The following is a 26,466-nucleotide window of genomic DNA, read 5'->3' as shown; positions in this document are numbered from 1 at the left end:
ATAGTTACTGGTATCGTTGTTTTCTTGTCCGTGTATTGAGGAATGTCATGTAGGCTAATGACTTTGAAAGTGTTTCATTACTTGTTTTATATTTTCATTATTAAATAGGCTTCTTGTATTCAAAGCTGTGAAATGACGTAACCTGTTTTTAAAACTTTGCCAAATCAGTAAAACGTTGAAATGGAATATGTTGTGTGTGTGTGGTATTTTAATAATTATACGGTGATCAAGTCATTATAATTTTGCATTAGTATCTGATGAAGCTGGCATCATTTCTGTATTTAGACAACATATAATATTTGGGCACTTATGCGTTGATGGAAAATGACTAATTACATTTACCCAAGTACTGAACATAAGTACATTTTTGAGGTACTTGTACTTTACTTCAGTACTTCCATTGTAGGCTGCTTTATACTTCTGTTTTACTACAGTTATTTGACTGCTTCCTTAGCAACTTACAATTATACGTTATTATGCAACACTTACTGTGATGATCCTATATAAATGAATAACCTATACTTTCAATTTTTATGAAGTACTGAATGATCTCCATCTCTATTATAATGCTGCTGAAATGTTAATGCACCAGTAATTGTATAATAATATGTAATAATAGGTTACTGACAGATAGAATTCTACAGAATACCTGGATCTTTGTACAGAATACCTCACTTGTTCATACGTATATTTAAATATTTTTAATAAGGGTCATTTACTTATATTGTGTTTCTACTTGGGGTACTGCTACAGTAATGTACTGAAGTTTATATTAATAATTTGAATACTTAATATTGTAGCAGTAATAGTTTCTTAAATAAAGTAATCTTTAAAAGTATTGTTTTGGTAATTGGGTAGCACTAGTATAGAAAACGTTTAAATAATACTCAGTCATACGTATTAAAGGTGAAATACGACAAGAACTGAAATACTCCAATGAGGCACGTTAAATGTAGATACATTTCAGAATGCGTTATACTGGGTTAAAAAAGAAGTAAGAAAACAAACTTCAGTTGAGTGGTTGTTTCATTGTAAGTTGTTTTTTTTTCCCTTTATACCGCAGTTTTTTTGTTGTTGTCTCTAAACCTCTACAACATTTTCAAAGTTGACATCGAAGTATAAATTTAAGATGGAAGGCACACACGTATGACTCAAAGTTCTCCTGACCACCCCATCTCTTCCTTCATAAAGTCAATTCAACACTGCGGAGATTATGAAAGCCGAACTCGCCTCTGATAGGTCGTTGCTGTGGAAACATTCAGTCTTGCTATCATCGCTCCATCGCGCGGACCAATCAGGGAGGCCGCCCGGCCCTCCGACGTCAGTCTCCTCTCCTCTCGGCCAATCAGATTGTTCGCTGTGACTACTTCACCCGGCTGGCCGCCTCTTGCTCAGGTAGACTGGACGTAACTTTACCGTTGAAAGGTGAGTGTTTACTGTCTTGAGCTGCAAATTTATTATTTTTAGCTGAAGTACATCTGTTTTATATGTAGCTAGGAATAGAGACTGTGTTGGGCTTCGAGTTAAGACATGACAAAACAAAATGCCGGGCTGAATTAGTGTCAGTGTCCGAGTATTAATGACATGGATGAGACGAAGTGTAGCTGTGAGCGTTTCTCTGCTAGTGATATTGAGGTGTTTGGACTAGCCTGTTAGCGATGTGATTCTGCTGGTTTCTGTGTAGAATTTTATCGATTAATTTAGTATGTATCGTTGCCATGATTGCTGCCCTGTGCACTTGGAATAGGCAACAGTGTTATGTCATAGTGAAATACCAGTATTGTTGCTTTAAAAAAGAAGAAAAAACATTGACGCCTGTACAGTGGTGGAATGTAATAAATTGGCCAACATTTACTCAAGTACTGTACACTTTACCTACAGTCCCCTTTACTTGAGTATTTCCATTTTATATTTATAATACAGCAATACAATATCGGTTTATGACTGTGACATGGGCCATCCTGCCTAATAAGTACTTTTAAATTTATTGTGAAGCTAATAAAATAGTACTTGTACACTGTAGTTTTGCCACTTCGACTCAAGTAAAAAATTAGAACACTTCTTCCATCACTGCATCTATAAAAAGGAGTTCATATTAATGTTAATTTTTGGTAATATGTGCAGCACGATCGTTAGGACTACACGGTTTGAGATGTGATGAGATTAAGTCATATTATGCAATTACGTTCTTTTGCAGACTTTGATTATTTTATTGTTTTTCCATTATGGCTCCTTTGCTATATTTAATCAAATAGACTGTCTTACTCACAATTTCTCTTCTTCATATTATCATTATTTTTATCGATAACAAACTTGCAGCGCACCGACATGGCTGAGAATATAATCTGTCCCCCTGCAGCTGTAATATTATGGCCTGTCTGAGAGTTGTACATGTAACAGTGTGTCCCTGTTTCCCAGTCTTCTCTCCTGACCTGCAGTCACCTTGCATTGTCCATCATGGCGGTGAACGGCACGTCAGACATACTGAGCTCTGCCTACCTGGCGGTGGAGTACGTAGATGCGGTGTTGCCAGAAAACCCCTTCCAGCCCTCCCTGAAACACGCCTGGGGCTACATGCTGGATAACTACACCAAGTTCCAGATTGCCACCTGGGGGTCGCTCATCGTCCACGAGTTCATCTACTTCCTGTTCTGCCTGCCTGGTTTCCTCTTGCAGTTCATGCCTTTCATGCAGAAATACAAGATCCAACAGGTGTGTGTGGGTTTTTGGTCGTTACAATTTCATTTTCAGAATCCAAGATGACTTTCCTTGTAAAATTCCGTGTGTGTGTGTGTGTGTGTGTGTGTGTGTGTGTGTGTGTGTGTGTATGTGGTTGTGTGTGCGTAGGACAAGCCAGAGACCTGGGAGAAACAGTGGAGATGTTTCAAGATGCTGCTGTTCAACCATTTTTGCATCCAGCTGCCGTTAATCTGTGGGACTTACTACTTCACTGAATTCTTTAACATCCCTTATGACTGGGACTCCATGCCACGCTGGTCAGTGGACGTTCAATAAAACACACCTTAACGTGTCATATTCAAAGTACCCTAGTTATACAGTATTTAGACAACTGCTACACATCCATTTAAAAACATTCAAAACAGGGTGACTCTGCTTTAATTTGGTAGGAAGTTAAAGGTTCAGTGCACGCCTGTGCTAAATATGATTATGGTGATGTCACTGTGACAGTATCAGAGAGAGTGAAGCTCTGCATAGCCTTAAAATGAATGCAGCCTGCAGCACTCCTTTCTAAAACGGGACCTAAAAGGCTATTTTAAGTTACCCTTCACATGTTCCCCATGATGCCTTCATCATTCTGTTTCAGACTAGAAAATACACACATGTAAATCTGCTTTGCTGTACAAGAAACAAAAGAACATTTTTGATGATTTTTTAAAAATCTTTTAATGTTAGTAGACTTGACAATAAATGTAAAAGTGCCATTTTTTCATTCATAATATAGCTGCTGATGAATAAAGTCAACCAATTTTGTTTATATAAATGCACAGGGCTGAGAAACATGGTTGAAATTAATAGAGCGATATACAGAATATTTTTGCAATAGCAATGTACATGAGAAATGGAGATAAAACCACATATAAAATGGTCAAATGGAGGTATTAAGAGGTTGTCTCTGTTTGACTGTTCAGATCAGAGTAAACCTTTATATAAAACAAACAGTTGAGCAACTACTTTTATACGTTTTAAATTACAATCTGCTTGTAATTGTTATTTGAACAGTATCCTTTAAAAAAAGATAACATAATAATATTGTATTTATTTATTTATGTAACAACTCTCACACACCAAATGCAACTTTAAGTGCTATACAAGCAAAACAGAAAAAGCAGACACTTTTAATTTAGACATCCCTTTTTGCCCATGCATACAAGATGCATGTTTTTGTGTTTTTTTGCAAACTCACCTTGCATTATCTGGTCATAAGTCATCTGCTGTGTGATGAAAAAGATATTTTTAATTGAATCAATTAAGATTTTTTCCTAGAAATGGCTTTTCATTGCATGCCTTCTGCCTTCACTGGGATCTATCCGTCAACTGCGTTACTTGGGATAACTCCGTGTGCGATTCCTCTCTTTCCTGTTCTCCTCCTCCAGGCCCTACGTCCTGGCTCAGTGCTTGGGTTGTGCTATTGTTGAAGACACCTGGCACTACTTCCTCCATCGCTTGCTGCATCACCGCAGGATCTACAAATACATCCACAAAGTCCACCACGAGTTCACCGTGAGTAAAACACACAAGCGATAAGATGAATAAACACAAACACAACACTCCCTGGTTGATCTCTTTACTGAAGAGTTATTTATTAAACATGCTCTCACTGTTACACATGTTAAATATTGGCAACCCACCCACACAAAAACATACATGCATACTGGATGTCTTTATCACAGTGTTTCTGCTGTCCATCAGGCTCCGTTTGGCATGCAGGCGGAATACGCCCACCCTGCTGAGACACTCATCCTGGGAGCTGGTTTCTTTATCGGCATCATGATCTTCTGTAACCACGTGTTCTTCCTGTGGGCCTGGGTGTCCTTCCGCCTGCTTGAGACCATTGACGTCCACAGGTAGGACACGCTCTCTGTGTCATTTAGTTATTTTGCAGCTCTTTTCCTTCCTTCTCTGCAGGTACACCTCTCACAAACAGAGCTATGTTAGACTATATTTATTACTATGACTCAAGAGAGCAAACATTTACTTTAATTAAGCATTGGAGAGAAACAGAGCAGCTGTTCCATCACTGAATACAACACCCAGTGAGATGATAGTTCCTTGAGAAACTGCACGGCTCTCATCATGTTAACTCGGTCAGTAATGCATGAGGACGACCACTAGAGGGCCACAGAGAACACCAGATGTTACTGTCATGTTGTCATGTCACCTAGAACTCCTTTCTCTGGGGATACATTATTGAAATATGTTGCTATTATTTTGGGATTACATAATACATTTATTTAAAGACTTACATGTACATGAAGAAAAAAAGACTCAGTAATCACACTTTGACTGTGGTGGCATAAAAAATACTTAATACTTGCCTTTTCTTTAATTTGAATTAGTTTTATGGCATTTTGCTTTTCCTAAATTTAATTTTAAATTAAAAAAAAAATCTAATTTAATAAAAAAAAGATTTACTCTGGTGCAAGCATTTTCCTGGTTTTATACATTTTTGTAAAGGATTATGCAACTGGCTTTTAAATAGAGAGAGAGAGAGAGAGAGAGAAAAAGAGAAAAGTTAAATAAATAGATTCAGAAAACAACACTGGTATATAAACATGAATTAGTCTATCATTTTCCAGACTCTGGCTTAATTTACACAATTTTCTTGCCTTTTTTTGCAATAATGCCCACTGAACAGACGGGATCACATGCCAATTGTTATACCATTATTAGTGTGTTATCAAGACGCATACTCGCTTTTTAGCATGTCTATCAATGCCGTATGGCCTACAGTGGCCTATGTTGGCTTACATCACCTTGCGGTAGTGTGTGAATTTACGCCGTAGCGAGTAGTATGAAAGGGCAAAAATGTGCATTGGGAAGTTGGATGTCACTCGGCTTAAGAAAGTTGGCATGTATGTTTACGCGAAGTCATGATGTCATGTTGCACTGAAATAAAACAATACTTGTGACACATGTCTGGATCTTCATCCTCACGTAGCCAACAGTGCAGCAGTGTTTAATACCTACTAAGTCAACAATTATTAGTGTTCGTGGGAACAAATGCAGTGCAAAGAAAAAAAACTAGCCATGTCTTGATATCCAAACATTTGTCTTTGTCTTGTTGTTTTCAATGTAAAATATTGAATTGGTGTTTTCTATGAAGGAATTGCAGACTTTCCTTTTTTTATTCTTTTCTTGCTCTCTCTCAGTGGTTACGACATCCCTCTGAACCCACTCCACCTGATCCCGTTCTACGCTGGCGCCCGATTCCACGACTTTCACCACATGAACTTCGTTGGGAACTACGCCTCCACCTTCACCTGGTGGGACAAGCTGCTGAGGACGGACAACCAGTACAACAGCTACATGCAGAAACAGGGGGACAAGAAGGAGCAGTAAACGGCTCTGCGCCTCTGTTCATCCACTCACCCGGATTGTCAGGAAGGAGAAAGATGCAGCGAGTTGGACAGACACACAAACAGTGCTGCTTTTCCCTACACACTAAAGGTGTACTGATTCTGAATCGGACTGCATGTTGACTTCGGTCCGTCTTCTGTGCCTTTTGACAAAGTAATTCTGTCTGCTTCTGTCAACAGCTGCTGGCTGAATAAAAAAAAATCCACATCCTCAATTTCATTTTTCACTTTGCTCGGTCTTTGAATGAAAAAGAGGTTTGTTCTCTTTGACTTTCTTGTGAAATGCTTCCGTATACCTCTGAATCGCTGAGCACTTTAGCGCTTCCTCTTGAGCTCCACTGAGTCAGGGTGACATTGTGTTTTAGTTGTCGCTCAGTGGAAACTGTCTTCACTCAAGTCAAGTGTTTGACGCAAACCCATGTACACTTTTTTATGAAAAAGGATTGGCGCGTACGGCTCTTCCAGGTTGTTTAAGTATATTTGATTTAAGACTATACAAATAAAAAAATAAATGCCTATGGTTGTGTCCAGAAGTCTTTTTGACAGAATTTGATACAAAGTGAAAATTCGTGTTGATCACATCTTGATAAATATGCCACTTCATTAAGTAGATATTGTTCATCATTGACACAAAAACCCAGTTCTACACTGATGGTTTAGACGATTCTGTCTAAGATTACCATCACAGATCTGAAGCTTCTCTGAGTGTTGTGTTTTTCAGTAGACACTGAGAAAGAGGTTGATTTCGCGAGTGTATTCTGTAGGTTTTCCTTCATCTCCTCTCTGCTGCACTGTGGACACACCCCTACTGCTGCGTCAAGTCAACCAGCAGCAGCAGGTACCAAACCGGAAGTGAGGCAGTTTTATATTTTGGACAAAACTTTAAAAGTTAAGAAACAACATAAAACCAATGCATAAGATGGTCCAAATACACTCTAAAATGCATGAATAAATTGAATTAATCAAACGAATTACTTTATTATGTATTCGACACACTTTATTTTCTGTTTCCACCAGCGTAATGATTTTGGGAGGAATTTTTCATGAGTTGTATTTACTTTCCTTCTCTGTAGTAGAAAAACACTAATACTAGTAGAAATAATAGTTTGGGTATGCAGTAGGGTTGTAACTGACAATGATTTCCATTATTATTAAATCTGTTGATTGTTTTTGCAAATCAATGCAATGTAAAATAAATCAAATGTGTAATATGAAATAGCCCAACAAACAAATATTTTTTTATTAGGCTATAGGCATTTTGATTTCTTGCTGCTTCTTTTCACAATAACACATTTTGCAAATCTTGCAACGTTTGTTTCATTTTAGCATTTTTTTCTTCTTCAAAATGTCCTTTCAAAAAGTCTGCTGCATGTTTTCCCCACTGACCATTTTATTTCTTAACAGTCTTTGTCAATCAAGACCAACAGTGCAGATCATGAAATACAGCTAAGTTCCAAGAAACTACAATCGCAAACAACATTGCGTCTACACAACAGTAAGATGAGTTTCAACAATTAATTGGATTATTTTACATTCCGTGAATGTCTATTATGTCTGATTATTTCATAATTTCTTTATTATTATAATTATTATTGTTTTTGTAGAGATTTCATTTACATCCGTCCTACATACAGTTTATAATATGCTTTTAGCAGTTGGATTGCAACTTATTGTTAACCAGTTCACATCTTTGGCACTTATTTATGTTTCACATGTTATGTTTTATATTTGCACTTACATAAAAATGATTGCCTTTTATATTATAAACAAATACACACTTGGACTTGAAAAACAAGTTCTTATTTTGAAAACCGTAACCGGATGTGAGAATCTTCTGTCGGGCTTGCCTCTGGAGGGAGTCTGCGCTCAGGTACAGCAGCGCATCACACACGGACGGAGAGAGAGAGAGAGAGATCAGCAGAGGGAGAAATATTTATAGCCTTAAGCGAGGCTGCAGTACACAAGGCTTGGGACCAAGGTAGGCAAAACACACACACAGGGCCCAAGGAAAACAGGACACGGCAAAATGAAACATTTCACCTCGCTAGTTTTATTCGGGGCCGCAGTGGTCGCTCTGGTCAGCGCAGCCGGGACCGAGGGTGAGATCTCCTTCGAGTACCACCGCTATGAAGAGCTGCGGAAGGCGCTGGTGTCGGTGTGGTTGCAGTGTCCGACCATCACCCGCATCTACACCATCGGGGAGAGCTTCGAGGGCCGCGAGCTGCTGGTGCTAGAGATGACGGACAACCCCGGGACGCACGAGCCTGGTCAGTTTTACGCATGCAAAAAGTCTGCTACATAATGCGGCGAATGTGCACCCCATCCCTCTCCCTTTGTTCCCGCTTTCCTTCACTGTAGGAACCCATCACCACACGCTGTGATAACACAAACACATCACGCACTATTGCGCATAAAGCTGATGCTCTTATTGAATGTGAGGGTTATAGGTTATTATCCAGAAACGAGGAGTGTGGCTGATGTGTGCTGAAACGACAGCTAGAGGAGGAGCGCAGGTGCGTCGTGCCCGTGCGTTAGTAACGCTGAGCGCAGCCTGCTGCATCACTTCAGAGGAATCTAGATAGATTGTGAGGATCAGCCACCCGTAGCCGCCATTTTGCTGGTTGATAAAGATCTCTTCGGGTTTGTTCCGAGTCGTGATGCTGAGAAAAAACATCCCAAAGGCAGTGGATCATGCCACAACTGATTTGGCTGCGTTTTCAATCAACGTCCCTTCCAATCAAAAGCAGATGTATCAGCAGTTGGCTTCAACATATCAGAGAACACAGTTCATGCACACAGCATTTCAAAGAGTGAGCATTTGACTGAATATTAAATGAAGTCCTGATAGGGTTAGAACAGTTATGACGGTTCCTTAGTGGAGCTGAGTTATGTCATGACTTCCCATTATCTCCACCACACTTCTTCAGGGCTGGACTGTAGGCCAGAAGAAACCATAAAAGAAGATATTTGAAGGGCAGTTTACACACCTACTGCGGGCCAAACTTGTTTTTTAGACACATTCACTTCTTTTTCTAATGTCACGCCTAAATAGAGGAACCATCCACATTATGTGTATTTATATGCATTACAATTTAAAGATCCATTTAGGAGATCACTTTGAAATAAATATGATGGTTTCAGAATATTGGCCATAAAGCAGCTGAAGTAGATCACACATTTTAAAAGTCAATGAAGGACGTGCCGAAATGATCCCATGCTGTTTGTGTGATGGAAACAAACACAGAGTCAAATTCTCTGAAATGTTCCTTTACTTCTTTGTGTTTGTGTCTAATTTCAGTCTGGCATTAAATAACACTATATCAGTAGGACGTTTTCTCCATCTTGACAAAAGTTGTAGGATTGTGAAAGGCACTATGACGTAAACAAGTCCAGGACTTTATTGTTCAATCCCCGACGAAGCCTGACATCTTGTAGTTTATAAAGACATTACAATGTTACTATTTACCCAAATCAAACAACCAGTGCACCACCCAAATGAAATTGTGCTTAAAGTGTTAAATAAAAAGGTACACTCTGTACTCCTCCTGATAGTGAGAAGACACTGTGTTGACACCTAGTAGAGCAATAATGCAACCTGTACGGATTAGCCCGCAGTGCATTCAACCTTATTTAATTTCTGGGTACAGGTCAGTGATTGCTGTCCAACACTCTAAACAGGAGATTTAACTATTACATACAGCAGGAAGTGATTCATTTCATCCAAGTAATCCTGAAACAGAGCCCTCAATAGAAGAAAAAAGACATTGCCTGTAATTCCGGTGTATATATGGTTGACGGTCTAGTTTGTGGTGTTTCAGCTGTATGTCTCATGCTGCATTTTTGTGTAAAGGTATATTTTCTTCTCTGGGTGTATTTGTGTGGTCTTAACCGAGCACCGCAGGTTGTGTGTATTTAGGTGCTTGCATGGTCAGAGAGTCTAATGGCTGCATGTGCGTACTAAATAAGCCCGTAATAGTCTGGTGGGTGTGCACAGGCATGAGTCACAGTAGCGATGTGGGGACCTTATTAATACCAGATGACTTTCCAAGCCGCTACTTCACCAACAGGGGCAGCACCTCCCCCCTCCCCCCTCCACCCTCCTCTCCTCTCCTTCCACCTCTGCTGAGCAAAACAGAGCAACAATAAGGGGGAGAAACAATGAAGGAAAGAGAGAAGAAGAGCACCAGAGACTGACAGGGCCAAGGACAGTGAAGGAAGAAGATTATGGTTTCAGTGTCAGTGGGTGAAGAGATAGTGATGAGTGTGTGCGTGTGTGTGTGTGTGTGTGTGTGTGTGTGTGTGTGTGTGTGTGTGTGTGTGTGTGTAAAATCGAAAAAAAACAGAACGTTTTTTTAAGCTTCTTCTTTTAGGTGACCTACCAATATTTCATCAGACCCCGCCCGCAATGTATTGAAACTCCAAGGTGGAGTCGAAATAGCAGTTGCCGGGGCAACAGATCGGCTTAGTGCACTGAGCTGACAGGCAGCTCGTGGTTGGTTGGCTGGCCGGCTCCAAAGGACGCCGGTTCTGGGCTCATGCATCTGTCAGTAAGCAGCCATCTGTCGAACACTGCGGCACAGGAAGTGCCTATGGCCAAGACTGTTAACACACCGGTTTCTTGTAAATGTTAATGTACAGTGAGCAGTATGAACAGTGGTGGGAAGTAGACCTAACTAAAGTAACTCAAGTGCTGTTCTTAAATTATAACATATATACCTATAATGATAATTATTTTCATATTGGCAATGGATCACAACTTGTATGTGAAAGGGGACACTTGTACTGCAGTTTCCCTTAGCTCTACTGTGCTTGATAGTGTCTTGGTTTTAGTTTTATGGCCTGCTAATAGCCTACTGTTAAGGTTTACTCTCAGTGTTTCTATCTGCAGCAGGTAACTTTTGTCAACTAAGAATCTCTAGCTAGCAGTGCTACCTGCCCAACACCAAACGGCAGACACCGGTGGAGAAAGTGGAACATCCAGCAGTTAAAGAGTCAGATATTTCCCTCAGGAGTTGGTGTTGAGTAGACTTAAACAGAGCTAAAAGGATAGTAGACTAAAACAAACACGACTGGGAGGGTTTATAACATTTTGTTCTATCTAGCCATTAAAAATAGCAGCCTTTTAGCTTATCTTAGCGCAAAGGCTAGAAATAGCTTGCAGGCTCCAACGTAAACAAAAATCCATCTACCAGCACCTCTAACTCTCATTTTTAACAAAAAGTGGCAATTTGCCATTTTCCAGCTGGTTATGTGGTGGACTAGCACTGTAACTTTCTGGAGTCTCAGCTGGTTGCCAGGCAATTGCTCAGTGACGAGAAATCCCCCATCACATAACCCCCCCATAATATAGCAAATTGTAATTTTCACACTTTTGTACAGGCTAAACAAAGATTTATTGGTGCTGGTTGGCTTCTTTGTAACCTTTGGATGGACCCATGCTCATTGTTTCCCCCTGTTTCATGTCTTTGTGCTAAGCTAAGCTAACCAGCTGCTAGCTTCACATTTAGCGTGCAGATATCCGAGTGGTATGCCACACTTTTGCTTTAATTTTGTGATACTTACTCGAGAATGTCTGGTAAATGGTACTTTATACTTACAGACTACATTTTACATTTAAAACACATGATGACAAAAGTATTCAAAGAAATTAAAAGTACACGTTCAAACATCTTTAATACAATTCAACAGTATAATATAGTGTATATACAAACGCATTAATAGAACTCACAAGACGTCCTGAATCACGATGTTTACTTTTTTACATTAAGTCCATTTTGATGATTATAATTACAATGTATGTTTACCACAGTACGATTTTGAAAGCATGACTTTTATTTTTAAAATGTGATATTGCTACTTTGAATACTTCTTCCACTACTAAACATTGGTGACATGTTTTCTCATTAGAAGGAGATGTTCTTCTTCTTGCAGCAAGGTCATATTTGTGTAGAAGAGCTGAAAAGGGGTGTTTCTTTCCAGTGAAATGGGCTCTGGTTAAACTCTTTTGACTCTCATGTCTGGAAGTATTCAGAAAGCTTCAAGTATGATGAGAAACCCTATCTTGTAATGGGTTTGGTTTTGTCTGAAGGTGAAAAAAATCACGTCAGTAGGCCTATGAGGGACTGCTTCATCCAGTATGCTGTAGAGACCATCTCATGTGGGGGAGACTCTGGACTGTTTTATCAGATGACGGAGGAAGTATGTAATCCCCGGTGAGCACGCTCACAGGTCAGCTCAGTCAAAGTGTATAGCAGCCAGACACACTGCGGGATCTGGTCGTATCAAATGACATATTGAATATAAAGTGAAACGCAGGCAGATATGGGTTTAATATTACACATTACAATAGAGGAGAATAGAGTATAAACCCGGTGCATTGTTTGGATATTTTAGCTGTGAGGAGCCTCCGTAAGAAGAGATAGCAAAAACAGCTGAGAAGAAGAGCTGGAGACAAAAAAGAGAGGAATTATAATTGAGAAACCGGGAAATGTGTGTAAGGGTGACAAGGGAGAAGAAAAGGAATGGGCAAAAGAGTGCAGAGGGAATAAGGGAGAGGCAGGAACAGAAAGAAGATGAGAGAAAGGCCAAGGCACCAGTCAGAGATCATTTATTATACATCAGACACCAACATGCATCCTCCTCCTCTCTGCCTTCACTGTGCTCAGATAGTACATTTAGTCCATGCGTTTCTTGCTTTTTCTTGCATATATTTTAAGTTTCTTTATTTTTCCACCATATCTCTTTTTCTCTCTATTTTCTTTATCACTATTTGCTATCTTGCAATTTGTTTTTGTATGGTTTGCATGCTTCATATGGTGCATCTCAACCTTCTGCGTGATGTCACTTCATGTCATGTTGTGCTTCTTTTCACGTGCTTCTTTTTTAATTTATTTAGTTTTTACATACTTTTTTATTGGATTTTGTTGGATTCAGTAGGTTTTCTTCTACAGGGTATCTTCTATTAGCCTTTCTCAAAAATCTGAAACATGTTGATTGGGTTTTCAATTTTCTAAGCATTTCATAACACTGTTTGCATTTTACCTAACTTCAGTTATTTTGTTAGCAATCAGCAGCTACAGCCCCTGCAAGGCTTTGAAGGGATACCAGTCGCTAGGGCTCATGGGATAGGTTATTGGATGATGCTAACACAATGGTAGTTGTTGCATCTCTTGGCTTAAATGAAGAAGTGTAGAATTGTACTACTGTCCTATACCAGTTAATGTAAAATATGGACCTCAAATTAGCTGGAACAATTAGTGGATTAATACATTTGTTGGAGGAGTAACTCTTTTGATAATCCAGTAATTGCCAACTGAATCTCTTTGCGTTTTGGCATAAGGCATAACCGTTTGCATTTAAAACATTTTTTTATGACTTTACTCTAAATTATTTTACACACCAAACAATTAATCAAGAAAATAATTTGTAGATTAATCAATATATATATAAAAAATTATTATTTGCAGACTTAGGAAATATGCAACACAACTTCTAACACAGAATTTGTTGAAAATAAACTATAAAAAATCACTTGTTGAGTTACAGAAGCAGGTGGAACAGCTAGGAGAAGGTTTATTATTTAACTTCTTGTTATGTTTCAGTTTTTTATTTTAACTGCGTGGTGCTCTATGTCTGTGTAATATCTGATGTCAGAGCTGGAAGTCATTTAGAGTTAACAAACTGCTTGTCTGTATGAGTGTGTGTGTACACGAGCACAAGACAGGCAGACAGACGCAGAGTGAGAGTGTTTACTCAACCTTTGAGTTGATTTGTCTCCCTAAGCACCTGCCCTGTCAGGGTTGCCACGACGACTGAGAGCAGGTTAATGTGGTGCTTCCCTAATGACGTTGCAGCAGCAGTCATTATTACGTGGTCACCTAGGAGACCTTATTGATCACCTGCCAGGCACGTTTGATGAATCCTGACAAAGCGAAAGATGATGCGATGTGTTTTGTCAGCCTCAGATGTTATACATCGACCTGCGGAGAGTGGAAAGTTTACGCGAGGAGCTGTGCCCCATCAGACTTTCACACACATTGTGTAGATCTCCACCGCTCTCTCATATGTTTTCACATGTGAAATGCAAAAAAACAAAGGAAAAGGAGCGGTTGCCTACAAACTAAATAACGCAAGCTCGCAAATTTGAAAAAATAAAACCCTCCACCTTCAAGTTCTTCTTTAAGTTTACCCACATTTGTACAAAAACACAGGTTACTAAAGCGGACACAATTAATCAGTTGAGTGACAAACAATGCACTGTTTTGATAACTGAAAAAGCATTACTGTAAACTAATTTATCAAACAAAAATCATTCTCCAGTTTCTGAAAGGTGAAAAATTGCTATTTTTCTCTGTTTCATATCATTGCAAACTGAACACATAATATGGGTTTTGGACTGGGACCTTGGACAAAACAAGACTTTTTAAGACTGAGCTCTGAGTCACTGTGTAAACTCTTATATTCTTAATAATTCTAAAAAACATGTTGTGGTCAAAACAAGTAACCCCATCAAATATTTGCCCAAAGAAGATCCTTAAAAGTCCAAATTCTGCATCCTTGAATCTTCGGAAGCTTGCAATAATTAGTTTGCGGACTACCCCTCCTTTGCCTTTGTACGTTGCAGTTTTTCTTTGCCTCTACCCAATTTGGGTTGAATGTGTGCACACTGTCCATCTTTTTTGTTTTACGCCACCACTAGTGTGCATTAACCACATATGAAATGTTTTACATGTAATGAGTTCACCTGTGAACTTTGTTTCTAAAACACTAATGGGGAAGTTGTTGTTACATCAGAAGTGAACTGTCCAAAAACTACATGTGCCGATATATGTGGTTACAACTTGTCGAATGGAGTTTCTCATGTAACAGAGATCCTGTGCACTATTTATTTTCCTTTTTGCGTGTGAGGATATGTTTGCGCACAAGAGAATAAAAGCTCAGTGAGGTACAGCCAGCTTGACACAGAAGAGGAATTAATGAATATTCTGCTCCACAAGGAAAATGACAATTTGATTTGTTCCTCCTACACAGTAACACATTATGGTTGCCTTTGTGCAAAAACCCTGTGGTCAAAAATGTGAACCTATGTATGTAAATAGAGTAAACAGAGCTGTTAAATAATCGTGAGTTGGCAAAAAATGACAATCAATGATACTAATACAAAAGGACGTATGGATGTGTTGGAGAAAGGAAAGGTCTCCAGATACTGAGCATGTGTGTAATAGCTTGAATCATGGTAATTCATTTTGGCAGAGTCCAACTTCAAAGTGTCTGTGTGTATGTGTGTGTGTGTGTGGATGTGTGTGTGTGTGTGTTTGCCAGCTCTGTAAGGCCTGTGACGCCTGTAAAAACCATACACCAACGTCAGAACAGAAAGAGTTAATTGTAGTCTTGAAATCATTAGAGCAAGCAGATTCAAGTGTTTAAAAATAACTTGACTACCAGATGTGTGCTGGGCTGTGTGTGTGTGTGCGCATGTACTGGGTGGTGTGTGTGTGTGTGTGTGTGTGTGTGTGTGTGTGTGTGTGTGTGTGTGTGTGTGTGTGTGTGTGTAGCCACTGGGATACATCAAACACTCAAAGAAAAACACTTAAATTGTTCAAAAACATGCAAATGTGAAAATATTGACACACATTTGCACTTGCATCTTAAAAGCATTTTTTTTATATAACCAGGCAACACAATTTAATTTAGTGATTGGAAAAGTTTAAATAGGTGAAAAAAGAACATTGTTAAATCAGAGTAGAGGTAAAAACAATGTAAACACACACAAAAAGCCTCTCAAACTGGACCCCTGCTGCAATTTGGCTTCAAAACACAAACAGACACACACACCCCCTCACCATCTGCTGCTCTTGGGTAACATTTCATAACTTGTAACCGATCTGAACAAAAGACATTTTCTTCATTCTTCAGCGCATTGGAGAAGTTATCTTTATGCCACAAAAAGCCACAATTCTCTGGTTTGTAGTTAATCAAAAGAGTGCACACTGTAAACTGTAGCTCATACTTTGTCATACTTTTGTTATAGGACCTTAGCCCCTTGGTAGAAATCCCCTCATGCTAATGTAAATGTGTTTGTATTTGCATGCATAAAGAGAATTAACGGCTAATTTTTTATTTCTTTTAGTTTATCAAACAAATAGTTAGCACCCTGGTCATTAAAACACAGTTTTACTGAGCATGCTTTAAGTAATAAATAGCTCTCAAATATAAAACCAATGTCTACTTTGATAAACAAAAGCAAGGAAGGTAAAGGGTCTGTAATATTTTTAAGCCATCAGATTCAGAAAGCATCAGCAGAAGTGGTGTAAGATTGAAATGATAAGTTGGTTAATCAAGAACAATTTTGATATTTGTTGAGTAATTTACCGAGAATAAAATGACAAATAATCGGTGACTCCAGTGTATCAAATGTAAGTATTTGCTGCTTTTTCCTGTTTTTTATTTCATTTCGACTCATTGATTGCAAGCTGCACGCAGCTGGAGGTTTAAACGTAGCAAAAATCCCAAATTTTGTAACATCATGTCCTAGAGTCAAACTCTTTGTGATGTAGTGGAATCAGACCCCAGACCTGTCACTCCAACTCGATTCAGGAAACCCAACTCTCTGTGACAGTGTCACTCAATAAGTGATTCACTGTCTATTGGTCCTCATTGTCCAAATGGAGTGTTTAAATCTGTTTAACCTTTCAGCTGAGTCAGTGTGTTCGTCACAGCTGGAGTGTGACAAATATAAGGATCCTGTGTGTGTGTGTGTGTGTGTGTCTAGGATCACCTGTGATGTTTTCGTGATGTTTCCAATTGTGATTACGTGTCACAGTTGTGTTTTGTAAAGTGAAGTATGAATTGATTGCAGCTCGTAAAAAGGTGCATAAATTGTCAACCGTGTGAAAATCCTTGTTCTTTATAAAATGGTCCTGTCTGTCTCATTCCAATTTAGTTCAGCCTTTCACTCTGAGCTGTAAAGATCCTTTTAGAATGTAGAATTAAAGCTCTTTCTGTGTCCCACTAATAGAGCAAGTGTCTTTGTCCTCCCTGCAGGTGAGCCTGAGTTTAAGTACATCGCCAACATGCATGGCAATGAAGCTGTGGGCCGAGAGCTGCTCATCTACCTGGCTCAGTACCTGTGCAACCAGTACCAGCAAGGCAACGAGACCATCATCGACCTCGTCCACAACACCCGGATCCACTTCATGCCCTCCATGAACCCAGACGGCTTTGAGAAGGCTGCTTCACAGGTGATGACACGGAAAGACAAAAACACACTGTGTACATAAAGACACTGTCTCACTTACCTTGACTGCTATGTGTGTTTCAACATCATTCCCTGTTTCCTGCTCAGCCCGGAGAGATTAAAGACTGGTTTGTCGGTCGCAGTAACGCACAGGGGGTGGATCTGAACCGTAACTTCCCTGATCTGGACCGAATCATCTACATCAACGAGCGGGAGGGTGGAGCCAATAACCACCTGCTGCAGAACATGAAGAAGGCTGTGGATGAAAACACCAAGGTACGCAAACAGACACACATCTGCAGACAGTAAATGTGATTAAAGGACAAAGTCACTTGTAGTGATCAACAGACAGAGAATTATCACTTAAATCCGCAGCTGTCGGGCTTATAACATAACTGTTTTGGTTCACTCTCACCGTTCTCATGGCATCCTTAGTGAAAAAGCTACAAACCCTCCCCCCCCCTCAAACAGTACACTATCTGCTTAGTACCAAACAGCAGACAGAAACAGTTAACAACTAGTGGAGCATTTAGCAGCTATAAAAGCCAGATATGTCGATCAGGATTTTGTGGAGACCAAAAACTGAGCTAAAAGCATAGGCTAAAAGAGATAATAAGTGATATTTCAGTGTTGTGTTGTTTCTGCTGCCCCCAAGTGGCCAGAAAACATACCTGCAAAAATGATTGCAGGACTTCAGAACTCAAGTACATTTTAGGAACCGGCCAACCAGTGCAACAGAGTGATGTGTTTTTGTTAACAAGATACCATTATGGCACAGATGATGTAGGATCAATAAGAAAATATGACCATACTAATCTTTTAATGCTTTATAAGACATCTATTGTGTGTAAGTAGGATGTGCTGATAGTTTAGATCCAGAATTGCCTCTTTGACTTGTTTGCAGGTGCAGTGTGTATTTTAAAGTATTAGTAATTTTGCCTTTGCAGCTGGCCCCAGAGACCAAGGCAGTGATCCACTGGATCATGGATATCCCCTTCGTCCTCTCAGCTAACCTGCATGGAGGAGATGTGGTGGCCAACTACCCATATGATGAGACCCGCACTGGTAGATACAACACATGTGGACGCACAATCTCAAACACATCCCTTGTTTTTCTGTTTGGGTTGTTAAATTGTTTATAACACGTTTCCAATGATTTAATGAGACAAATAGTTGACCTATGAATGAAACAAAAAAACATTTCATTAGTTTTTACTGCAGAATGTTTTAACTGTAATTTAAATCAGATGGAAATTCTTTCCTTCCTAAGCTTCCTGGGCCTTATTACTCCAAGTTAACAAAATGGGTTTGCGCAGTCACACATTTAATGTGCTTAAGTGTTTAATGAACTAATACTTTATCACAGGCGTTATCTAAACATTGTGCACTTTGTTCCCTTCCCTCTCGTTCCTCTTCTAAGGCTCTACCCATGAGTACAGTTCCAGTCCAGATGATGTGATGTTCAAGTCTCTGGCGAGGGCCTACTCCATGTACAACCCGGTCATGTCCGACCCTAACCGAGCTCCCTGCCGTAAGAACGATGATGACTCCAGCTTCAAAGATGGCATCACTAACGGAGGGGCCTGGTACAGCGTGCCAGGAGGTAAGACGCGTTACACACACCAAACGTGTGTGTGTAATGTGGTGATTTATAGGTAACGCCTAGGGATCACAGACTAAAACTGGGCTAGATTTGGTTGAGGCCGATATTAAAATTGAAATGATTGATTATTAATTTGAGAGTAACTGTACATATAACGGGACAGCATAGGTTGCTCTGGTTGCCCTGACAATGCAATCGCGGCGTCCTCTTTTTGAATCAATCTAGGGACCCTTTTTGTATGTCACCCCCGTTCCTTTTTCTTGCTGGATTTCCTTTTAACTCTCTACTGTACCCTATCTACAAATCAACATGAACACATGAACATCTTTGATAAGGATCCTCTCATACAAAAGACGATATGCATTTATGGGGACGTTTTACAGTCAAAAAATAAGTATGCCAGTGCTCTCTAGCGTACAAGTTAAGCAATGGCAACACTTTCCAAATACCCCAAACATTTCTTTGGCATTTCTGTTCTGGAAAATGTTACTCATCATCCAGCATCAGCAACAATGCAGATATATCTATGTGTGTAAGGTCAAATCAGTTGTTGGTGTGTTGGACTGGCCATGCTCTATTTAAAATGTTACTGAAAAAATATCATGTGTCTAAAGTACTTTTTTAACAAAATCTAGCTCATTATAACCCTGTTAGCTGACTGAAAATCACAAAACCAGATGTACGGGGCTGTTTCAATTACAAATGTCTGAATTGTGTGTCTTCACTACTGTCCTAGGCAACAGCTCTACTTCATGCCACTTTCTCTCATTAATACCAGCATCGCTCTCTTTCTCCTCCTTTTTTTATTAACTGACCCATTATAGGAATGCAAGATTTCAACTACCTCAGCAGCAATTGTTTTGAGATCACTCTGGAGCTCAGCTGTGACAAGTTCCCCAATGAGGACACACTCAAGTCCTATTGGGAGCAGAACCGCAACTCACTGGTCAACTACATTGAGCAGGTTGGCAGTACCACCAGGACTATAAATATGTCTTAAACGTGTCTAGTTTGGCTGGTAAATGGAATGTAGTTTTGAATCTTGCTTTAATAATTCTTTGAGGTAATGCCAAATTACCATTTGAAACAGCAATGACTCAAAATCTAAATAAAGATGCTCAAAAAAAAAGGCTCAAGGTTATTTCTTAGTCTTGTATGTTAACAATAACATAAGAAGTCATTGGCAATGAACAACAATGCTCATTACTTTAAATAATTACTAAGAAAGCAAAATCTGAATCTAAGAAAAAAAGTGAAAGTTAAGATATACTGTAGGGCTAAAATAAAACAACTTGTGAGTGGGATTATTACAAAAAAACTCAAGATACATCTTCTGATTCAACACCGGTGAAAGTTGCTGTAGTTCTCTCTCTATTCCCAGGATCCATATTTTTCACAGTTGGGTAAAGGATCTAAATATTTTTTGTAATTTGTTTGTTTCTCTTTTGTTTTTTCTCTTTCCTTGAACCAAGCCTTGATTATGCCTTTGTGTGTGTGTGTGTGTGTGTGTGTGTGTGTGTGTGTGTGTGTTTGTAGGTTCACCGGGGTGTAAAGGGCTTTGTCCGTGACCTTCAGGGAAACCCCATCTCTAATGCCAGCATTTCTGTGGAGGGCATCGACCATGACATCACCACAGGTATCAGCATCGAGTGCCAATTCACACAATCCTGACAACCAGACCCCGTTGACATGAGCTGTGATGGGATGTGAGAAATGTAGTCTTGCATACCGAACCTATCTTCACAGCGCTGCAGTGTGATGTGGCTAGACCACCTATCTATTCTGGGAAAGGGGAAGAAAACACTCTTGCTTTTTGTATTTCTTTGAACCAACCGCACCTCTCCTGGACCGAGCTAAATCCTGACAGAGATAGCGAGAGGGAAGAACATCTGGCACTTGAGAGATAATCGGATGTCAGGCTTTATCCCAGCAATGTACATCAATTGAGCCAGACTGTGAAAAATGTAATGTTAAGATCTTATAACGCCATCTGGTGGACAAGGCTGGCACTGTACCACTTTTTCAGCAGTTGATTTTTATTTACATCTGCTCGTCATAGTACAGTGGAAGTAAATCAAAACACTTTTTGTTGCAAGGATCTGTTGGATGTTCCGTTTGTTTCTTATTTACATGTACTAATGACAAAATGTGTATTTTACAGCCAAAGATGGAGACTATTGGCGTCTCCTGGCTCCAGGAAACTACAAAGTAGCAGCCTCTGCCCCAGGATACCTGACTGTGATCAAGAAGGTGGCTGTTTCCTACAGCCCTGCAACCAGGGTAAGACTCACCGACAAATCAACCCAACATGCCTCTCATTTACTGTGTGCTCACGTCATGTTTCTAAAATGGTAGTTTACATCTTGTACAAATAGCATTTTTGGTTCAGTCTCAGGCAAACTGCAGATTTACTGTAAGTATTCCAAAAGAGTAAGAAAACAGTATAATAATAAGGAATATTTAAGGAATTAAGGAATATTTGGAAAACTTTAACTTGATAACTATATTCAGGCACCTCCAGCTTAAAAGATACTGTGTATTTGAGTGATGCTTGCACTGTCAAAATAATTTTTACAACTGCACAAATGGCAAATAAAAACCTTTGAAAACCTGGAAGTAAGTGTCTGGTTGGGATCTGATGCCTCATTTACACCTTGTTCATTACAAACAGTTTATATCCAGAGAGGGTTTATCTACTGAAAAGCACCCAAGACGAACAGAATAAAATTTGATCCTTTCAAGGTTCTCAACTTTTTTTGGCTTGTGACTATTTAAAACAAAGCAATTCCTATTTAACAACACTTCATTTTATAACCATATATTGTCAACAAATCCCACAAAAAGATCAAACTCATAATGAATGTTTCCTGCTAATAAGTAATGCCTGTGTAGCTAAAAAGTTATGTAGCTAATTCTTAGAAAGCATTGTTGTTCAAAACTATTAAAACCACATCAGTGAGCCACATATATGCACTCGGTACAGTTTTGTGTATTTTATTGGAAATACCCACCTAAACAACAAATGTGTGTTACTGTACTTATTTGTACCCGTATTAAAGAGTTATGTCTTAGAAATGAATGAAAGGTTTGGTGCTGAGAGACACTCATGTATTGATTATCGAGAGTCAGACTAACACACTGGTGGTTTTGTTTTTTTCATGGGATTTGGTAATAATTATTAACTATAGAATAAGAACAGCCTTATTAGTCAAGCCCTCCAAAACGAGGCTTAGTTTAGTATCTAAAAAATAAAAAAGTCTGTCTTTGGTGGGATGTCTAGAAATTAAGCTCTGTAAAAAAGAAAAGTTCAAAACTACTGCTACTACTGCATCTTAAACTTCTTCACATCTTCTCTGTCTCCATGTCGCTCTCTCTCCGTCTCAGGTGGACTTTGAGCTGGAGTCTCTGATGGAGAGAAAGGAGGAAGAGCGGGAGGAGCTGATGGACTGGTGGAAGATGATGTCGGAGACACTGAACTTCTAAAGCGTTTGTCTTGCTGATAATCGGACCGTCTGCACATCGATGTAATATATTCAACATTCTGTGTGCCCGTCCACTCTAAAAAAAGAATATATTGTCTCTTTATTTGTTTTGTTCTCTTTCTATCATTGTTTTAATTGATTATTACTGTTTATCAATGTAATGGTTTGCCTCATACTTCTGTAGGGTATCATACAGACAGAAACTTGTACTGACGGACACAGGAGGAATTTATAGGTAGTTTGAGGGCAGCGAGATCGGTGTTGATTTCTGTGGTATTGTGTTCTTTATCGTACACGTGATTTGGTAACCATGGCACCCATCTATATAACCAATGAGTGACTAAGTAATTATGTATGTAAAAGAGCTTTTTACATCATTGCCACATGGCTCTGTCCAAAGTAATTCATATTTATTTTCCTGTTTTTAATTTGTCTCTGTTTCTCAAGTAAAAATACACAAATGCAACACAAAAAACACCCTTTCAATTCCAAGTAATTTAACTTTAATTCAACACACACACACACACACACACACAAACACACACACACACACACACACACCACTGTTTCTTTCTCTGTAATATAAAAAATACAATGCTATGGTTTTAAAATATGGGACATTAACACTGTAAAATCACTGCAAACATATTGCAAACCGTCTATACAGACAAGCCCATTTCTCTGTATGTAATTGATGTTGAGATTTTTTTTTTAAACTGACAGCAGCACAGCTTTGAAATTAGCACAAGATGAACGGTTATAGTAGCCAATATACTGTATTTATGAACTGTAGGTATAGCAAGAAGTGTGTTTTTTTTGTTACTACATAACATCAAAAAAAACAAGGCCACCTATAAATCTGTCCACCTCAGTCTGTCTAAAGCCATTCCTTTGTATGTTTACTACACGTAAAATACTGTGGTACATGAGGAACTGTGGTACATGTACAAGTTGTTTTTCAAAAAATAAACTAACACTAATCTTGTCTAGATGATGTATGGATGCAGTTCATTTGGTTCGAGACCGCAGAAAGAATATATTGAATGTATATCTATAAAAACCGTTACAAATGTAAAGAATTAACTGATTAATAAAACTCCCCTCTTTATGTTGTCAAACTGCCGTCTTGTCGCCTTTGTTTTAGCTCATTCTCGTGAAAGTATTTCCGGACAGAAACTGGGATTGTCCTACATGCATTAAGTGATGTAATGGACGTCTCAATGAGCAGTTTAACACAAGTTGATGGTTAGATCCTGTTTGTCTCTCAGCACTTTCCTCACTAGCCCTTATACAGGGACTTAACATTTGTAAATGTTACATTTATCTGAATTTGAACATGAACATGTATTGCTTGCAAGGAAACATATAATTGAAATGTGTTTAGTTGGTGCCCCCTACAGTAACAGTAATACAGTATGAAGTACAGTACAACAAAATATTTAGGATCTTTCCTTTAGGTCGATTGCCGTCTTGGGTGGGAATAAAATAATATTTAATCAACCAAAGGAATTTGAAGTCACTTGCTGTTAATAGTGATTATCAAATTAATTCTTATGATTTGAAACGGATAGGTAAACATTTTTACATTTCAAGACATTACATTTCCTTACAAAATGTCTCTAACTATGATAAAATGAGATAAGCCTTGATTGCTCTCCAGATGGAGAGTCTGTAGGCCTCCGTTCTATTTGTGGACGCTAGGGGGCCAAATAACTACTAGGCTACACAGGTAGGCCTACACAGCTGTCACCATTCACTGAAACACCGGTTGGATAAAGTTGTTATGGCTAACACGGCTAACAGTCGCCCGCACACCCAACAGATGAAGAACAACATTATTGCCCCCTTAAAGTTGAGTTTTAGTCCACCTGACAAATGTAAGTCCAATTTTATCTCATTCTTTCAGCTCAGGTTTGGTCTTCACCAACTCCTGATAACTAATTCATTGTTACGTTAACGTTAACGTGCTAGCTCTTTCAGATGCTACAACCTTCACCGGTTAGCTAGCTAGTTCCTAATATTAATGGTGTTTGGTGCTTGACGGCAGATGACAGGAAGGTGTCTGACTTTATTTTACTGACAATGGAAATTCATTTAATTATTGAAATAGTACAGGTAGGTATCACAAATTACACAACAATTACAATTCAAGCATTGTCTGGTGATTTATACGTTAAAACCACATTTTCAGGAGTGGAGTCAAGACTATATTGAGTCGTAACCCAGCCTCCTGCACACTTGTTACTGTAAATAGTTTGGCTAATTTGTGTTTAGAGCCCTCGAGCATTTAATGCTACATATTGTATTTGCTGTAAAATAAAATTCATCACTATTTTGTCTGAAATATTAATGTTGTCACAATTTTATTTTGTTATACTGCCTGTATCATGTCAATTTAATATAACATATTTGCTGGAATATATTGTATGGTATCCTGGCCAAAATTCATATGATTCGATGTTCAGGTTTGATGTATTAATGCAATTAGTAATTCAGGTTTAAAGTCAGAAAACATGAGCATTGTGTGAGGGCAATGTTAGGTTAATTTTTGAAAGACTGTATCAGTTCTTCAAGACTCAAAGTAAATAATCCTAGTCTTAATAAATGACAAATGACACACTGTCTCTGAGTGTATCTCTCAGATGACATCTGGCAAAGGGTTCTTCAGTCTTCTTTTACAGTGATGGATTCTCTACAATGGCTTTGCACAGTACAATATGTCTCTATACTGTGCAAGTACTACTTCAATAAACAACTAAATATGACAGTCTTAAATGAAACTGAATCTAGACTTAAGTACACTACAATGAGGTTAAATGATTATTTGAGAATATTTCCGAACAAAATGTATTACAGACCTCCAAGAGGTGTTTGAAGGCCACAGTGGTTTTCATGTAAGGATTGAATATAAAACTAGATCAGGGTTGGTTAGGGGCTAATGTTAAGCCTGTAGTTCTAATGAACAAAGCTGCACAATGGTCAAAGCTGAGTTACTATGAGTTTATATGTGAATACAAGTTTGACTTTAGCTAAGAACCCAGGTGTACAGTTATATACTGGATTTCTTACTGTGTTCTCCTACACACACAAACACACACACACACACACACACACACACACACACACACACACACAGCAACGGTGGCACTTTTAGTTCAACTCTGCAGTTGAATCAGCTGTTTTAGCATGAGATGCTAACTCTGCAGATCAATGGCCCCCTCGGTCTATTAGTCATACTGGCCCTATTAGCATCTGCTATTAGCATCTTCTCATCAATACCATTGATCAAGCAGCTCTGGCTTTAGGAAAGAGCAGCCAAACACACTGACACACACACACACACACACACAGAATTTTAATCTGATCAGACAGTCAACAACAGTCAAATGAGATGTCAGACATCAATAGATGACACAAACAAGCCGGCTTCATGTAGGCCTAACTTTAGTTAGTAAAAGAAAAAAAGAAAAAATACACATTTTGGCATTACAGCTGAAAAGATTAGTTGATTAGTCAAATTATATGATCGGTTAATCATTTAAGTCAGGTTAACATATTATCTGACATTTTATAGAGAAAACACAAATATTTGAGAAAATCTGCATATCTATATATAATATGTATTCCTACCCCTCCTGTAAACAAAAAAAACCCCACTGCATTTTATTCTTGTTGAAAACTCTTGTTGTCTTTTTTAAAAGTGCATTTTATGAGATGATATTTCACTTTGGTTTTTCTCACCCAAAAGTGTGCAGCATTGTTGCACACACACATGATTTGAGACTGTTGGAAAGTAGCTTATACATCATTTGTAATTAGTTTTTAATGTATCAAAAATAGTTTTTGCTGCATAACAAATTCATCATGTCATGTCATGATTCATCATGTCATTTTACACTGGCCAGGTGTCCAGTGTGACAGCACACCATCTTTCTTTGTTATTACTCTTTTAATCCTGTAGATGACAGTAGTGTGCTGATGACCTGACAATCACTGAGAGGAGTTCTACTCGAAGAGCCAACTTTGTCTCTGCAGTCCCTCCGGGAG

At 38.8% G+C, this 26,466-nt stretch overlaps 2 protein-coding genes across 2 annotated transcripts; both read left to right on the top strand.

The window, feature by feature from the left end:
* The first annotated feature begins 1,344 nt into the window (after positions 1-1,344).
* On the top strand, positions 1,345-6,613 carry msmo1 (methylsterol monooxygenase 1). Its single transcript, XM_034898675.1, has 6 exons — positions 1,345-1,425; positions 2,419-2,712; positions 2,848-2,996; positions 4,116-4,242; positions 4,432-4,586; positions 5,892-6,613. Exons 2-6 carry the CDS (start codon positions 2,458-2,460, stop codon positions 6,079-6,081), a joined length of 876 nt encoding a protein of 291 aa, XP_034754566.1. The 5' UTR covers positions 1,345-1,425; positions 2,419-2,457; the 3' UTR covers positions 6,082-6,613.
* Positions 6,614-7,978: 1,365 nt separating this feature from the next.
* cpe (carboxypeptidase E) lies at positions 7,979-23,537 on the top strand. The gene is made up of 9 exons (XM_034898661.1): positions 7,979-8,365; positions 17,142-17,338; positions 17,443-17,610; positions 18,282-18,399; positions 18,755-18,937; positions 19,762-19,901; positions 20,474-20,573; positions 21,099-21,217; positions 22,322-23,537. Exons 1-9 carry the CDS (start codon positions 8,125-8,127, stop codon positions 22,418-22,420), a joined length of 1,365 nt encoding a protein of 454 aa, XP_034754552.1. The 5' UTR covers positions 7,979-8,124; the 3' UTR covers positions 22,421-23,537.
* Positions 23,538-26,466: the final 2,929 nt, after the last annotated feature.

Source organism: Etheostoma cragini, chromosome 2, assembly GCF_013103735.1.
Source record: "Etheostoma cragini isolate CJK2018 chromosome 2, CSU_Ecrag_1.0, whole genome shotgun sequence".
Classification (NCBI taxonomy): Eukaryota; Metazoa; Chordata; class Actinopteri; order Perciformes; family Percidae; genus Etheostoma; species Etheostoma cragini.
Note: the sequence above shows the minus strand (reverse complement) of the source record. Positions and strands in the feature narration are given on the sequence as shown.